We start from the raw sequence: 18210 nt of genomic DNA, 5'->3' as shown, positions 1-18210 counted from the left end.
GGCTGCAGTCCATGGGGTCACTAAGAGTCAGACACGACTGAGCGGCTTCACTTTTACTTTTCACTTTCCTGCATTGGAGAAGGAAATGGCAACCCACTCCAGTGTTCTTGCCTGGAGAATCCCAGGGATGGGGGAGCCTGGTGGGCTGCCGTCTGTGGGGTTGCACAGAGTCGGACATGACTGAAGTGACTTAGCAGCAACAGGAGCTCAGAGCAGGGAGATTCCACTGTGCTCTGGAGATAAGGATTTCAGCTGGTGGCCACACCTGTCTGACGTCACTTCTTACTGCTGCCCCTCAAAAGGCTGCTCCTCCTCCACTGCCCACTCACCCACACCTTGGGGCTTCTTCACTGGTTGCTCCCCCATTCACAAATGCCACTGCCGCAGACCTTCCCTGGCTGGCTCCATTGTATCATCCAGCTCCTGTTCTATCCATGTTGTATGTCCTTAGTTGTTTGTTTGGAAATTCCTGGAATTCAGGGGCTTCCTCTCTTCTGTTTCTAGTTGTATCTCAGTATTTAATGAATTGTGTCTAGCATATTATAGATGCTCAATAAATACTGGTTGAAGGAAACAAGGAGAAAAAGGGAGGAGGAAAAGGTGTATGGAAGGACCCCACACACAAAGGGAGAATAGACACATTCCCCCTAGCATCACAGCTCTTTTTCCTCCTGCTAATAGGACTCTTTGCGGGGAAACTGTGCCGTCCAAAGGCAGGGATCATAGGCCTGCTGCTTTTGTTTCTGCTCTGAAATTGTGGTATCTGCTGTTTCACAGTGAGCAGGTGGCTTACTCCCCCAAGGGGTGGTTCTCATTGCAACCCAGGTTTCAGGCAGTACCTGAGTCAGCACAGAGTCAAAGCTCAGAAGCCTTTCCAGCCCAGACCAGCCGCTGATGCTGGCTCCCTGCCCCAGGGGGAAGCGAATTTCTGTTGATTCCAGTTGGTGTCGCTTTTTTGTTTCCTTGTGCAATTTCAGCATCTTGGCTGCACAAGTTATTCTAAATGTTCAGATCTCTGGGTCCTTGAATTCTGACAGTATGTTCCTGTCTCTCCTCACCATCATGTTCGAGTGCCAGCTTCTGACATCCCAAGTGGGGAGCAAAATGATATCATGCCTAGCTGACCAGACATTTGTACCCTAGATCCCTAGGCTTTAAGTGCAGTACAACATTGGTAGCCATAATGATACATACTTTTTTCTATTCATTTGGCAACCATTATACCAACTTATTCCATCATTTCAAACTAATTTTCATTCATTTCTTCAACATGTATTTATTGTACTTACTATGTGCAAGGTACTGTTGTAGGCCCTAGAAAGAGCTGACCACACTAAAAAAAATTCTCTACACTCACAAATATTTAAAACTGGTTTTGTTGCCATCTTTTTATAAAAAGAAAAAAAAGAAAGAAGTGGGGACATAATTCATAACAGTAGCAGTGTGTGTCTTCAGATGCTGGTGGGTAGCATCACTGCTCTGGAGTCAAGGAGGTGACCCAGTTCAATCAAACTACCGTGTCTGCTGCTGAGTTCCCATAAGCTAATTCCATCCTTTTCTGGTTTTATCCAAGGCCTGCCTAGAGACAGACCTAGCTGCCTCCCCATGGTCTGATCCCAGGCCCTTTATCTACGGTGTGGGGAGGAGAGGAAGAGTGGGAGACAGACAAATGCAAGGCATTGGAGTCCTCAACCAGGAAGCTCCATGAGAGAAGGCTGTGAGTGTTAACTTATGACATGGAAACATGAAAACTCCAAAAAGTTGGTGGAGGTTTTTGTAAATTATTTGAAGTCTAATAAGCTAAAGTAAGACCACTGATGATCTGAGTGGCTCCTGCAGAAGCGAGGATGGGTTGTGCCAAGGGCAGCTCTTTGGGAGGAGGCTAGTCATGCACTCCACGGCCAGAAAAGAAGAGAAATTGAACTGGTCCTAACAAGGTCTCATATCTTTAGCTCTGTTACAAAATTACCCACCCCTTGGTGACATCCTATAGAAACCTCCCTATGTGAGGCTGCTAGAGGAGGGAATCTGATCTCATGTTAAGGGATTTTGGCCAGCTTCAAAGTTGTCACTGATCAATGGACCCAAACTGACATTTGGATCCTCAGAGGAAGCCCTTTTCAGAAGATGAGACCAGAGCCTTCCTAGTCTGAGTGTGTGTGTGTGTGTGTGTGTGTGTGCTCTCAGTTGTGTCCAACTCTTTGCCACCCCATGGCCTGTAGCTTGCTAAGCTCCTCTGTCCATGGGATTTTCCACACAAGAATACTGGAGTGGGTTGACATTTTCTACTCCAGGGGATCTTCCTGACATAGCAATTGAACACATGTCCCTTGTGTCTCCTGCATTGGCAGGCCTATTCTTTACCAACTGTGCCACCTGGAAAGCCCCTCCTAGTCCGAATTAGTGTCCAAATGTGGATCAGAGGCATGCAACCCATGGAAGAAGCCATTTCTAGTAATAACTGTAAGAAACCCAAGGGTTGCTTCACTGGATGATTCACACAGCTGTTCAGTTCAGTTCAGTTCAGTCCATCTCATCCTGTCATCCCCTTCTCCTCCTGCCCCCAATCCCTCCCAGCATCAGAGTCTTTTCCAATGAGTCAACTCTTCACATGAGGTGTCCAAAGTACTGGAGTTTCAGCTTTAGCATCATTCCTTCCAAAGAAATCCCAGGGCTGATCTCCTTCAGAATGGACTGGTTGGATCTCCTTGCAGTCCAAGGGACTCTCAAGAGTCTTCTCCAACACCACAGTTCAAAACCATCAATTCTTCGACGCTCAGCCTTCTTCACAGTCCAACTCTCACATCCATACATGACCACAGGAAAAACCATAGCCTTGACTAGACGGACCTTAGTCAGCAAAGTAATGTCTCTGCTTTTGAATATGCTATCTAGGTTGGTCATAACTTTTCTTCCAAGGAGTATGCATCTTTTAATTTCATGGCTGCAATCACCATCTGCAGTGATTTTGGAGCCCCCCAAAATAAAGTCTGACATACAGCTGAGGTTATTTCAATTAATCACTGAAGGTAATGTTATAGTTCATTTTTTTTTAATGTACTTAGCACAAATGGACAAGTCTGTGCAGCTTAGATGAGCCAAGGACCTTTTTCCAGAGACATTTTAGCACTTGAAAAATTAACACTCCAGTGTCACCTATTCTTAAGAAAGTGCACTTAGTCATTTTGTGTAGGCACAAATTTAAATCCCAAGATACGAGACGTAGATGTAAATCACTTAGCCAAGGAATAGATCCAGCTGGCTGACCACCTGGCATGCACATCTCCATGCAACCTTATAGCTCTTGTGGCTGAAAATGCCTTTCATGGGGGATATTTTATATTATGATGATATTCTCAAGGTTGGAGAACCCAAAGATTTGGATTAAACCACTTGCAAACATCACAGTCTTATTGTACAAAACTCATCCCTCTCTGCTTTTTTTTTATTTAAGTTTTCAGTAGGAAACACCACTTAAGTTTCTTGTAGCAGAAAAAAAAAAAATGGAACCAGTCTTTAAACAAAAAGGACGTATGAGCCGATATGAGGAGCAGCTCACTAAATCAAAGGAAGCGGGACTTCCCTGGCCATCCAGTGGTTAAGATTCTGAGCTTCCACTGGCGGCTCAGGTTTGATCCCTGGTCGGGGACCTAAGATTCCACATGCCCACGAGGCACAGCCAAAACGAAACAAAAAGCCTGCTTAAATCAAAGAAAGCTTAGACAACCCTTTCTTTGGCAGGACACAAATGAAAGTGACCTGGGACCTTAGCAGCCGTTGCTCTTGGCCCTGGAGCATTATCATGAGATGACTCTGCTCCAACTCACTTGTCTATTACAGTCAAGTTTTCAAATACCCAGGAGAGAGAGTTGAACTGACCAACTTGTAGGGCATGTCTAGCTATGTTTAGGAAACAGTGACATGGCCCCTTGGAGACTGGTTGTGAGCTAGAAGCCACTGCAGTTTGTGTCTGTTAGATAAAGAGCGACACTTTCATCCTGCCCCCAATAATGCAGATCCAGAGGAAACTGTAGATAAAGGGAAAAAGGAATCAGGCATCTCATGGAAATTTTGATTCTGGCCATTACACAGTTCCCTACCAACCACTGCTCTCTATTCATCAGGGAGAACTGGCCCTTCCTCCCCTGTTCTCTTCACCCAGCCTCACTCAGAAGCAGGGCTTCTCGCCCCTGTGCCCTTGTTGTCTATTGTAGTAAAACTGGCTCTGACGTGGGAGAGCAGAACTTAGGGTTCATATGGCCAGGCAGGCTCTCACACCATCAGAGTGTCCAGCCCTGAAGAAAGTAACTGCATCCTCAGTTACACAAACGCTTTTCTACCGCATGAATCAGCATCTGACCTTGATTATCCAAATCTCTCCTGAGGATGATCCACATGAGAAACACAGCGGAAGTCGTCGCCGTGCCTGCTGCTGGGTTCCCTGGAGTGCTGGTTCTAGCAGGAGTGAGGATTGGCATAAAATGTTTCTAAAGCAGCAACCCATACATTGCAGGGTGAACCAAAATATAGCATTGCGCTTGGATCTTTATCTCTCTTTTGAAAAAATGAGGACTAATAAGTCAGAACAAGGGAGAAATGAGCAAGTTAAAGAATTCACATATAACTTTAACACTATGGAGTTCAATGGCAAAATATTAAAATTCAAGATTTTAAAACCAGCACTGCTCACTCAGGTCTTCTGTTCTTGACTATTTTAACATGTTTATCTTGTTTATGGGCTTTCCAGGTGGCACTAGTGGTAAAGAAACTGTGTGCAACACCAGAGACTCAGATTTGATCCCTGGGTTGGGAAGATCTCCTCGAGGAGGACATGGCAACCCACTGCAGTATTCTTGTCTGAAGAATCCCACAGACACAGGAGCTTGGTGAGCTACAGTCCACAGGGTCACAAAGAGGCAGACACTACTGAAGTGACTTAGCATGCACACAGGCACGCTGTTCATATCTGGCCAGAATTATCATCATTATCCTTATTGTCATTTTTAATACCCAAGATGGAATAAAATTACACCCACGTGCCAGACACTATACTAAATACTTTTAACATACTGTTTCTTTAATAATTTTTATTTATTTTTGGCTGTGGTGGGTCTTCATTGAGCACGTGGCCTTTCTCAAATTGCAGCAAGTAGGGCTACTCTTTGTTCTGGTGTGTGCGCGTCTGGTGTTGTGGAGCACAGTTTCTAGGGCACATGGGCTTTAGTAGTTGTGGCACACGGGTTGAATTGCCCCACAGCATGTGGAATGTTCCCGGACCAGGGATCAAACCCATGTCCCCTGCATTGGCAGGCAGATTCTTAACTGCTGGACCACCAGGGAAGTCCTCAACATATTACCTTATTCCATTCTCTCAGCAGCCCAGTAAGGTGGGTACAATTATTATCCCCATTTTACAGATGAGGAAAGTAAGGCCCAGAGAGGTTAAGAAACTTGCCCCAATGTCCCTCTGCTGATGAGTGATGGAACTTGAATTTGTCTGACTGCAGAACATAATCTCTATATTTTTTTTGGCCATGCCTTGTGGCATGGGAGATTTTAGTTCCCCAAACAGGGATCAAACCCATGGCCCCTGCATTGGGAGCATGGAGTCTTAACCACTGAGTTCAGTTCAGTTCAACTGCTCAGTCATGTTCAACTCTTTGCGACCCCATGGACTGCAGCACGCCAGGCCTCCCTGTCCATCACCAACTCCCGGAGTTTACTCAAACTCATGTCCATTGAGTTGGTGATATCATCCAACCATCTCATCCTCTGTCATCCCCTTCTCCTCCTGCCTTCAATCTTTTCCAGCATCAGGGTCTTTTCAAATGAGTCAGCTCTTCACATCAGGTGGCCAAAGTATTGGAGTTTCAGCTTCAGCATCAGTCCTTCCAATAAACATTCAGGACTGATTTCCTTTAGGATGGACTGGTTGGATCTCCTTGCAGTCCAAGGGACTCTGAAGAGAACCACTGAACCACCAAGCAAATCCCAAAACATACCTCTTAACCATTGTAAAATCTTGTCAGTCCAAAGAAAACTGGTCTATTTAACAGTCAGAACATTGATAAGTTTTCAACACTGTCACAAGTGGAGGAAACCACAGGTCTCCCTCAGGCTCTCATAAAGCTTTGGGGGCTTAAATGTACTGCATTTTTGGCCAAATCTTTAGGGAACCGAAACCAAGCACCGTGGCCCAGCCCACTTGCCTCAGTTGTGTCATAACAGGAGGTCCCAATAAGGAACGTGGTGCTGCCTAGCAAACTAACCAGGAGAATTTAGGAGAGACGAAAAGACAGAGGAGATGACCAACCTCCCAGAGTCTCTCTCACTGGAATCCATCTTGGCTGAGAGATGCACGTGCAACAAAGAAGGACCCTGAGTCAGACCATGGGCCAAGAAAGATGACTGGCCACAGACAACCTGGAAACTAATCGAATTCCCATAAAACCTGAGACTTTGAGCCACACAGTGAATTAGTTCTCCTATATTCCCCTAACCTGCTGCTCTCTGCCCAGTGCCCTTTCCAATAAAGTCTCTTGCTTTGCAGCACATGTATCTCCTCTGACAATTCATTTCAGAGTGTTAGACAAGAGCCCACTCTTGAGTCCTGAAAGGTGTCCCCCTTCCTGTCACAGGAACCTCCAGGCCTTGGAATAAATAGTGGCCTGACGGCCAGGCTCCAAACTAGCCTCTAGTAAACAGACTAGCTTATCGATGGGCAGTGAAGACATCAGACTCCATCGGAACAACCCTGGGAGGATGCTCTGAGCTCTGCCCTACCTATTAGGAGCTGTAAGTTTGTGCAAACAGCCATAAAATTAAACCCACCCAGGGAGGGACATTGATTTCCAATTGGCACAGTTTGCCAGATGCTGTTTGGTCTAAGAATTGCTTGAACTCTACTAGTGACGCCACCTGCCCTTGGCTTTGCAGGGTGTGTTCCCAGCAGGGAAGGCCCCTCCACTCCTACTTGCTGGTGGAACTTGGGCTGAAGGCATGGTGGGCTCCCCATATGTTGCAGGGGAGAGGCCAGCCACGCCCTGGGATGGATTCACCCTCTTATCCAACTCTGGGGCTAAAGCTGCCCCCAAGAGATTACAGACGCTCCCACCCCCAACTAATTAAATAGGTGGCCTCCTGCTGCTAAAAGAGAATGAGGGCGGAAAAACAGCCGGACCTAGAAACCACTGATGCGTGCCTAAGCAGTCTCTAATGGGTCAGGGTGGTTCTATGCCAGAGACCTGGCGTTCTGTAGTCTCTGCTGACTTTGTAGTTTTCAAATTTTATAGCTCATAAGGTGTATCATAGAAGCTTTACATGGTATTTAAAATAATATTGCCTATTAATAAGCACATCTTGCAATCATTATTATTATATACCAACCCTTGTGTTAAAACATTGGAATAAAAGTAACTATTCAAACATAGTATTTTTTCTCATGGAACAACCTGAAGGTTATTCTACCACCTTACACACACACACACACACACACACACACGCGCGCGCGCGCACGCAAAGAGGAGGCTTCTGGATTCAAAGCTAAGTGTCTGCCTAAATTACCTAAATCTAAATGTTTATGCAATTATAAGTTTAGATGAAAACTAAAATCATGGTTTGGATTAAGGAAAGAAACCATTTAGAGTTTTTCAGGAGTTCAGCCCTCAAGCAAGTTATTATTAGTTGTTCTGTTTTCCATTCTGTTTTTGCCAAAAATCGTTTAGAAGGAAAGAGGACCTGAGATGCAAAGAGGAAGACAGTTGTAATCATAGGAAATTGGACTAAATTAAAATGATACTAAGTCACAGCACAACTTGGCCTCTTTGCCACCAACTTTTGACATTCTAATTAGGGTAAATGGTTATGCAAATCTAGTCAGTTACTCATTTCTCCCCCAGCCTGAGTGCCTTGTGATTGTTTAAGTGAGGACTGTTGATGGCATAATTAAAGCTCTCCTAAAAATTAATTGGGAGTTGGCGAACAGCCTCCAAAGATGCCCTAATTTGTGGGCAGCCCAGCACAGCTGTCCTTTTGTCCAGCCCACCACCAGGACGCCTTGAATTTCCCCATCACGTATAATAGAATGTGACACTCGAGATGTTCTCAAGCCTCAGTCCACAGGACAGAGTGGAAGACGCAGACTGGCAGGAGCCTGCCACATCCACGGTTGCCTCCTGGGCATGTTCAGCTGAGGAAACACGGTTTCAGGTGACCCCTAATACGGAGCACAGAACGCCTGGGTTTGGGGAACATTTATGGAACAGAATTGGTTGTGATAAATGTTGAAGCTGCATAGTGGGTGCAAAGGGTGGGGAGCAGCAGGGAAGAAGGCCAAGGTAGTAACTATTGTCTTCACTTTCGCGCATGCTTGAAATTGTCTACAATTGAAAAAAATTAATGTGTATATTACTGTTAAATTAATTAAAGAAGGAGGCCATTAGACTCAGGTGGTTTTCATGTCTTAGCTACATAAGCAAACCAAAACCTAAGTCCATGGATGCCTGCCAGGGTAGGAAATCAAAACCTAAGGACAACCAATCCTAAACAGCCAACTAGACTTTCCCATACAATGCCTGAGCTGTAGCCAATTAAATAATTTCCTTGCTCTGCTCCACAGTCTTCTTGATAATAAAGCCTTGCCCCTAGTGTCTCTCAGGGAAATGCTCCTAACTGCTTTTGGTTTGGCACTGTCAGATTGGAAGAGATTTTTGCTCAAATGGGGCTTCCCTGGTGGTTCAGATAGTAAAGAATCTGCCTGCAATGCAGGAGACCCTGGTTTGAGCCCTGGGTCAAGAAAATTCTTTGGGGAAGGGAATGGCTACCCACTCTAGTATTCTTGCCTGGGGAATGCCGTGGACAGAGGAGCCTGACGGGCTATAGTCCATGGAGTCAGAAAGAGTCGGACACAATTGAGTAACTGATACTTTCACTTTCTTTCACTTTGCTCAGATAAACTCTTAAAGATACGCCCCAGTGTATCTTTTAATGCTACTAAGAAATAACATCTATCAGGAGGAGGAGGTTCTTAGTAGCAAAAGTCAACTTATGGTTATTGTCTGAAAGAAGAACAGTCAGAGAGTACCTAATCCTTTAACACGAGTCTTAACATTACTTCTTCTCACATTAAACACATTCCCACAGCCCACCTTTAACCCTCCCCAGTTAGGCATTCATGGGCTTAGGCTTTGGTTTGCTTATGTAGCTAAGTTATGGAAGGATGAACAAAGACTGAGAAGAGACCAGGAGAGAAATAGATCCAGTGGAGAGACAGAAGAGGGAAACTGGCTGAGAGGGTGAGAAGAGTGAGACCTCCAGATGTCCATCTAGATGATAACTGAGAGCTGATTATGAATTAATTCTACATCATTGTTGGGCTGCACCCTGCAGGCTTGCAAGCCCTTTACTGGCCCAGCTTCAAGAAAGCCTGGAGTCAGCAGCAGAGACATCAATGGTTTGGTGGATGGGGGGATCTTGCATGTCTGAAGCAAGGTCCTGGAGTGAAACCCCACTCTATGCAACTGGTGTTGGACAAGATGGCAGCAGTCTTGGCTCCTGGGGAGAGGGCCAGGGAATTGAGGTCGGGTTGGTTCATTGGTTACTGGGGAAACTAGAAGAAGGGCACACCCCTCATGGCCCTCTTGAGAAGCTAGTAGGTGGAAAAGTTCTGATCTAAAGGTTAGAACAATCACTAGCTGGGATCTGGGTCAAGTATGTAGGAAGGTCAATCATGGGAGCAGGTGCAGGTGAAGCAGGCACTGGCCGAGCAGGGGACGTACAGAGAGCAAGAGACGAGCCATCATAAGTGGTCTGGGTGACCTGACTATACAGTCATAAAAGAAAAAAAATACAACCGCATTGACTTTAAAATAACTCAAGTAAATACTCTTAAATTTAAAAAATTAAAAAGTGCCTGATAGTCAAGGGACAAATTCTCTCATGTCTGACAAACTCCCCGGGTCAGCAATGGGATGGACCTATGGTTAAGAATTCACCCACCGATGCAGGGGACACGGGTTTGATGGTTGGTCCAGAAAGGTTCCACATGCCACCACAGGGCAACTAAGCTTGTGCACCATGACTACTGAAGCCCAAGTGCCCTAGAGCCCATGCTCTGCAACAAGAGAAGCCACTGTAATGAGAAGCCCATGCACTGCAACTAGAGAATAGCCCCCTCTTGCCGCAATGAGAGAAAGCCTGCACACAGCAATGAAGACCCAGTGCAGCCACAAATAAATAATAAATATATTTTTAAAAAATTTGATGGGAGCAGCAGTTTGTAGTTTCATTTCTATGGGTGGAGGTTTTTTTAAAGAAGGGAGCCCCTCGGATACCAGAATCACAATGCAAGATATTAATAGCTGCAGGCCTAGGAAATCACCAGTCTTCACCAGGGCAAAATGATGCTTTTTTCTTTTAGGAATATCCATGTCTAGAGTGACAATAATTAATGAGCAATTAAAAAGCCTCCCCAGCCAGGCTGTGTCCAGGATGTCCTAGTTTTGTCAGGAAAACTAGAGAGAACCAGTGTGGACTAATTAATTGGTCTTCAGGTAGTAACTACAGCAAAGGTGTCTTGGGTAGCCTGGGAAACCAGAGTCTCCTCTTTCTTGAGAATCAATCAGCTCAAGATTGATGAAGGGCTGCTAAGGTCAGGCTTAGAAACACAAAACCATCTGCCAACTCTCTAGGGCTAGTACCTGCAGTAGAGCAATTTTAGAAGAACAGGTGTTCACTTTTAACTTACCTCTTCTTTTCTTTTTTGCTGAAATTGTGGTTTTAGCTAGGAAGAGCCTCCAGTTGGTTGGTGAAATTCACAAACTGTCTATTGTAACTTAAAATAACCTGGCTCAAAGGTATTGTGATCACCTCGACTGGCTCTTGCACAAAGTCATAAACCACTCATCCCTAACAATAGCCACTCTGGCCTTTCCAGAAGCATTGGGCAGCATCAGGAAACAGTAACTACAAGGCTTTGACCCAAAAGGGCGCCACAAACTGAAAGTGTGTCCCCAAAATTCATATGTTGAAACTGAGTCCCCAGTGTGATGGTACCTGGAGGTGGGACATTTAGTCAGTGTTTAGGTCATGAGGGTGGAGCCCTCACTAATCAGATTAGGGTCCTTATTAAGAGACCCCCAGAGAGATCCCTTGCCCCTTCCACCATGTGAGGACACAAGAAGAAGAATGCCATCTATGAACCAGGAAGCAGGCTCTCACCAGACATCAAATCTGCCACCATCTTCATCATGGACTCCCACCTTCCAGAACTATAAGAAATAAATGTTGTTTATAAGCCACCTAGTCTACGGTATTTTTGTTATAGCAGCTCAGAAAGCTGAAGATAGAGAACTAAGCCAAAGAACAGTGTTTCACTCTAAGTGTGGAACAGATCCAGTCCGGTCCACCTCCTTTTCAGAGCAGGCTTGAGAGCCCACAAAGTCCTTAAAAGCTAATGCTCATATGTTTCTGGTTCCTTGAAAATATCTTCTGGTTCAGTAAGCTAAGAACATTTTCTAAACTCTTTGATGATGATCTATAAACACAACACATCCATATGTTTGTTGATGATGGTTCAATGACTGCAGTTGTTGTTCCTCTATTTATGAAGGTATTTCTTATTCCTGCTAACCCTTTTTGTTCCCAGTTTCCCAAGGATGTGGGAAATTCCTCAAAACACTCTTGTGATAGATCATATTTTTCTAAAGACAACTATAGTCAAATATATCCCTTCTCACATGCTCTTATTTCAATGTGGCATGAATAATCTTGCATCAGGAGATAGGATTTGTGTTCCTGCCCTGTGAGCCTGGACAGACCTTTGTAAATGCCTCAACCAATAGAATGTGGCAAAAGTAAAACCATGTGACTTCCTGGTAGAGTCACAATAGGTGACACAGCTTCCCCTGGGCTCTCTCTGGGCCTTGGGAGCCAAGCCTACACAGAGCAAGTCCAGCTACCCTAAACTTGCCATGCTGGAAACATCATGCGGAGAGACTATATATAGATTAAGGTGTTCAAGACTTCCCTGGTGGTCAGGTGGTTAAGACTCTGCGCTTCCAATGCAGGGGGTGCAGGTTCAATCTGTTGTTGGGGAACTCAGATCCCACGTGCCGTGTGGCCAATAAAATAAAAAATAAATTTAAAAAAAGTAGTTAATTTTGAGGGACTTCCCTGGCAGTCCAGTGCTTAGAATTCCATGCTTACACTGCAAGGGGCCCAGGTTCAATCTCTGGTCATGGAATTGAAATCCCGAAAGCAGCGTGGCCAAAAAAAAAAAAAAGTGTTCAGGGAAGCCTAACTGTTCCAGTTCTCAGTTGTTTCAGTGTTTTCAACTCAGGCTCCCCATGTATGTAAACAAGCCTTTGATGGTCTCAGCCCTGCCCTTGCACTCTGACAGCACATGGAGCAGAAACAAGCCTTCCCCATGATGTCCTGTGCAACTTCCTGACAGACAGAATCTCCAAGCATAACCAGTGACCATTCCATGCCTCTAACTTTGGGGGTAACTTATTCTACAGGATAGTAACCAGAGGAACCCTCTAGGATATTCCTTGAAGTATAGTGAGGGCACTTGGTTTGTAATCACATCCTGGTTTTAAATCCAGATGTAATCATTATACTAGCTGGGTAAACTTAACCAAGTCAGTTTCTTTTCTGAGCATTTATTTTCTCATCTACAAAATATGGAAAATAATGACTGCCTTAATATATATCAAGACATCAGGGAAAATAATTCCATACCTGTGACAGATGAAAGGTCATAATGAAGAAAGTGTTTTTGCAAACTGGTAACAAAATGCAATTGAAAGTGGGAAAAATATATGAGTAGAGAATTCAGAGAAGAGAAAATACAAATGGCAAGTTAATGTCAAAAAGTAAATGCAAATTAAGTAATAATAAGCTATCACTTACCCGATTAGCAAAATTCTACTAGTGGGTTGTGATGAAAAGGACAAGGTGCTCTGGAAATATGAACAGCTACAGATTCTTTTGGAAAGGTATCTGACAATAGCTACTAAAATGAAAAATACGTATATTTTTCAAATCAGAAATCCCTCTCTCTCAAACCTATTGTAAAGAAATAAAAATACCAGGACACAGAAAATAAAATAAATAAAGCTGCTCTCTGCAGGACAGCTTCTAATGGTAAAAAATCTGGAAATAAAGGTCTTCAGCAGGAGACTGAGGGGCCTGAGTAAATGGTAAAACAGCTACACTTTGGAATAATGTTAGAAAGAACAAGCTAGAGGGGCTCCCTGGTGGTCCAGTGGCTAAGACTCTGCATTCCCAATGCAGGGGGCCCAGGTTCAATCCCAGGTCAGGGAACTAAGATCCACAGGCCGCAACCAAGACCCACTACTGCAAAAAAAAAAAAAAAAGGTAAGAAAAGAAAGAACTTGCTGGAGAATGAGCTATAGTGTGGACCTTTATAGTATAGGCCTCTAGCCACCCCCTCTACAGTACTGTTTCCTTTGTTCAGGATCCAAACTCCCAGGAGACAGTTTCTGATTTGACTGAGCCCCAGTAGCATGCCTGCCCTCTGTGTGCAGGGAGAGGTCGCACCTGACCTCTTTGGCTTCCTTGCAGGAAGTTGGCCACCACCTCCTTGGCTACTCACAATGAGAATTTTCCAACTATGGTGCTAAGACAACCTTGAAGGTTGGTGTTTGGATGCTACATGATAGTAGCAGTGTGTGGTCAGTCATGTCTGACTTTTTGCAACCCTACAGAATGTAGCCTGCCAGGCTCCTCTGTTCATGAAATTCTCCAGGCAAGAATACTAGAGTGGAGTTGCCATTTCCTACTCCAGTGGATCTTCCTGACCTAGTGACTGAACCCACATCTTTTGCATCCTCCTCCACTGGCAGGCAGGTCCTTTACCAACTGCACCCCCTGGGAAGCCCTGGATGCTGCATAACTCCAATTAATCATAATAAAAAAAGTCAGGAAGTGGCTTTCATTCATCTTGAGCTAAAAATTGAAAATGCTTTTCCCATTATTCATCTATCCTTCAGTTTACCTTGTGGCTCAGCTGGTAAAGAATCTGCCTGCAATGTAGGGGACATGGGTTTGATCCCTGGGTTGGGAAGATTCCCTGGAGAAGGGAAAGGCTAGCCACTCCAGTATTCTGGCCTAGAGAATTCCGTGGACTATATAGTCCATGGGGTCTCAAAGAATCGAACAGGACTGAGGGACTTTCACTTTCACACTTTCACTTTCGGTTTACCACATGCCCCTTCAACTGGACAGTCTCATTCCTTTCTCTGCTCCAATAGAACAGGCTGTGAATCCTCTTATTGTGATTGAATACACCAGTGTTCTTGGCCTCCAAGAGGTCACAGTCTTGAACTCACCTGATGCTCTCTGATACAAAGGGCTGGTGTGTGGTTTTGACTTTCCCTGCTGTGAGTCACATCCCATCAGTCAAAGCTTCCTGTTCAGCAAAGACCATCCTGCATATGTATAAAAGAGAATATAGGGCCTTCCCTGGTGGTCCAGTGGTTAAGAATACGCCCTGCAATGCAGGGCGATCTCTGGTCTGGGGAGATCTCACATGTTGCAGAGCAACTAAGCCCAAGCACTTCAACTACTGAACCTGTGTGCCTAGAGCCTGTGCTCCACAAGAGAAGCCACCACAATAAGAACCCCACACACTGCAATGAAATGTAGGCCCCACTCACTGCAACTAGAGAAAGCCGACAAAGATCCACCACAGTCAAAAAATAAAACAAATAAATAAAGAGAATATAGGATTGAACAACAACCTTTCCCTTTATTAGAATCTCACTAGAGTGCTGTATGAGGAGGGCATGACAACCCATTCCAGTATTCTTGCTTGGAGAATCCCATGGACAGAGGAGTCTAGCAGGCTATAGTCCATAGGATCAGACACAACTGAAGCGACTTAGCACACATGCATGCAGAGCGCTATATATTTTTTGATATAAGGATCAATTCCTGCTAAGAAAAATTACACTATTAATTTGCAGTGAATGATTAACATTGCCAAGCCAACTCCCTAATACTGCATAAAATAAAATTTCTTTTGGCTCCCCTAAAAGTCAGGGTTTCTTATTATTGCAGGTCTCAGCAGCTCAACTTGTTCTGCACATGGTTGCATGTTTAATTAGTGATACTTCTGTAAGTGCCTGCAATTAGCACCATGATGATTAATAAAATAACTCCTTTAAAGCTCCATTTAGCTAGCAGAACTGCATAATCAGGTATAATTAATTCATCATTAATAAATCATGGCTGATTAACTAATCTCTATATTACCAACACATTACTGAACAGCTCCCACCTGAGCACAGCTAATTTTTCTAGCTGAACAGAACTGGAAGCTATGAGGGAAAAAAAAACAAAAAACAAAAACAAAAAACAGCTTCTCCAAAACTACATGAAGCAGCAAGTATATTGGTGTGGTCAGGGAGATTCTGAGATAATGCACATTTTGGCTTCACTTTTCTGGCAGCCCAGTGGTTAGGTTTCTGCACTTTTCACTTCCAAAGGCATGGGTTAAATCCCTGGTTGGGGAGCTAAGATCCCAGTAAGCCACTTGGTACAGCCAAACAAAAAAAAACAAACCAGTAGAGGATAAAAGTTATTGAGCTACATAAGCAATTGTCACTTGAGAGAGAAGAAGACAGTGGCTGAATACTAGGATATTGCAGAATACATGGGAGCAACAGCAGAGGGAATTCCCACCCCAAAAAGAACTTGGAAAGAGGCAGGATATTAACCTTACTTTCTGTGTTTACTTTTATTACCACTCTATCATTCATTACCATGAATACTAGAGGTTCTCAAACGTAAATGTACACCCGGATTGCCTGGAGGGCTTGTTAAAAACTAGATTTTGGTCTCCATCTCCAGAGCGTCTGATTCAGTGGGTCTGGGATAGGGCCTGAGAATTTGCTTTTCTAACAAGCTCCCAAGTAGTGCACATGCTCTTTGTCCAGGAAACCACACCTGAATAACCATAGTTCTCCCTTTCTCATACACTGGGGATGACTCACAATTGCTGTGATTCCCGTCTTTTCTATAGAAAAAAAAAATTAAGATTAGTTTTAAAAAAAGAAAAAGAATAGTTTTCAATATTATTTATCTGTCCATGTGTTTCTCTGTCCTTGTGTCTTATCTCTTCAACTGGATTGTTAGTTTAATAACTACTTTCCTTTATATCTCCGCTCCTATAGAATGTAACTACTTTCAAGATGTAGAAACTCTAGACAAAACGTAGAGGCTATGTACATTCATTCATCTCTGAAGCTTTGCTCATACCCATCTTTCAAAACCCTGTTTTTTAACACTCCCCTGACTACGCCATAGCAGTCAGGGTCTGCATATGGCAGACCCTAATCACAGACCAGTACAAGTGCTCATTATCTTTTCATGAAAGGATGAGCCTGGTCTCCCCAGTTAGAGTCCCTTGAGAGTTCTACAAGCTCCCCCTCTAATCTCCTTTGCATCCTGCCCCCCAGCTCTCTACCCTGCCAGTTTCTAGTCCAGTGTCTTACGCACAGGAGACAGCAAATTGCTTTTTACCAACCACATCAGATTGCTAAGCAGCAGGTCTGACCCACAGGGTGAGAATTCAGATACCAGCTGGGCACCTAACTTGCAGAATACATAGGCGTGACAGTAAGGGAGATTTCCACCCTGAAAAGAACTTGGAAAGAGGCAGGATATCACATTACTTTCCATGTTTAATTTTATTATCACTCTATCACTCATTATCACTCATTTAAAAAATTTCTGGGCGTTTTAGTTATTTAGCCACACGTCCTGATTTTTAGGTATTAAATGTAAGCACGTTCCAATAAAGGAAATAATTTTTTAGGTACATTAAAATTACTCCAACCTTACCATTCACACATAAACTCTTACTTTTCTATCTTCATGATCCATTCTTGTCCATATAAATTCCTATTCTCCACAGACATAGCATAACATTGCTAACATTTAATAGTCTACTATAATTTTCTTTCTTAGTATTATACTATGAACTATTTTTCTATATTTCCACATAGCTATTGGGTCTTTTTGATGGCTGCAAAACAGTCTATCAGGTACTCACATCTGAGTTTAAATGATTTAATCTTACTCTTCATAAATGTGTTCCTCATTCTGTGATTGGTGGTCACAATTAAAGGTGACAACATTATTCTTTGATATGGGTTACTTCGAATATGTTCACAGGTAGAACCAAAACTCCTTTAGTTAATTCATCAGGAAGCATTATTAAATCCCCGTTAATATGTCTTCATTGTTCTATTTCTCAGGTGAGGATTAAGTGGACTACAATGCAATCTTATTCAAAGCAGTCTCTTACATTTCTTTTTATGCAGAAAATACTCAGTAATTCAAGATTGTGTCACCGCAGTGCAAGCAGTCTAGGCCATCAGAGTGCCCTCTAAAACAAGAGCCGCGCCTCCCTTGATGTCAACTCGTCCATCAGAACGCAGGGAAATTATCAGTTCTCCTCCCCGGCTGGAACACTGAAAGGCTAAAGAAAACATAAAACAAGTCACAAATCAAGATCATTTTCACCCCTTTAATTAATAAGACATAGTGAAAGATTGATTATTACGAGCTCTACAATCCTCCCAGGTCAATTTAAAGAATACATTCTTTCAAACAAATGAAAACAAAATAAATGAACAAACCAAACACAAACATATGGACACAGAGAACAGAGAGTGGTTACCAGAAGGGGAGGGGCAGAGTGATATGGGAGGGATCAAAATGCGTAAAGGAGATCAACTGCATGGTGAAGGATAGAAAATAAATTTTTGATAGTGAGCACACTGTAGGATGTATAGAAGCAGAAATACAATGTACATGAGAAACTTATTTAATGTAATAAATTAACGTTCTCAATAAAAACTTATTAACTAATTTTTTAAAGAATGCATTCCTTCATCTGTTCATAATATTGCCTAGCCAACCCAATTCTCCTGAGGACTGAGGCCACAAACGCAATTTGATACACAAAGCACACAGCTCTACATCTTCCCTTCCTGAGCTACTTCCTCTATTACTTCCTGTAATGCCCCAGACACACCCTAACTGTAGCTTCCTCCCTGGCTCCATCTAGGTCTAGGAGTAAGCAACCACAAGTGAAAAGATAGAGCCTAGGACTAAAAAGCTAAAAAGATAAAGAGGCGGTGCTCTTGGACCCTTCAGAGAAGGCCCCATCTTTCGTCT

The 18210-nt window shown here is 43.6% G+C and overlaps 1 protein-coding gene and 1 non-coding gene across 7 annotated transcripts in view; one reads left to right on the top strand and one right to left on the bottom strand.

The window, feature by feature from the left end:
• On the top strand, positions 13254-13326 carry TRNAG-CCC. Its single transcript has one exon. It is a non-coding gene; the product is annotated as a tRNA-Gly (tRNA).
• PBLD (phenazine biosynthesis like protein domain containing) overlaps positions 14905-18210 on the bottom strand; it is a 36165-nt gene continuing 32859 nt past the window's right edge. For 4 of the 6 annotated variants that reach the window (XM_013975623.2, XM_018042229.1, XM_005699113.3 and 1 more), the window contains one exon: positions 16697-17509. In XM_013975623.2, coding sequence (XP_013831077.1) covers positions 17397-17509 — 113 coding nt within the window. In that variant the 3' untranslated portion in view covers positions 16697-17396. Of the gene's footprint in view, positions 17510-18210 lie in introns of all 6 variants that reach the window. The other 2 variants (XM_018042230.1, XM_005699114.3) reach the window with 2 other exon arrangements.

The sequence above is a fragment of the Capra hircus genome, chromosome 28, assembly GCF_001704415.2.
Source record: "Capra hircus breed San Clemente chromosome 28, ASM170441v1, whole genome shotgun sequence".
Taxonomy (NCBI): Eukaryota; Metazoa; Chordata; class Mammalia; order Artiodactyla; family Bovidae; genus Capra; species Capra hircus.
The sequence above is the reverse complement of the archived record's forward strand: the minus strand, read 5'-3'. Positions and strand labels throughout refer to the sequence as shown.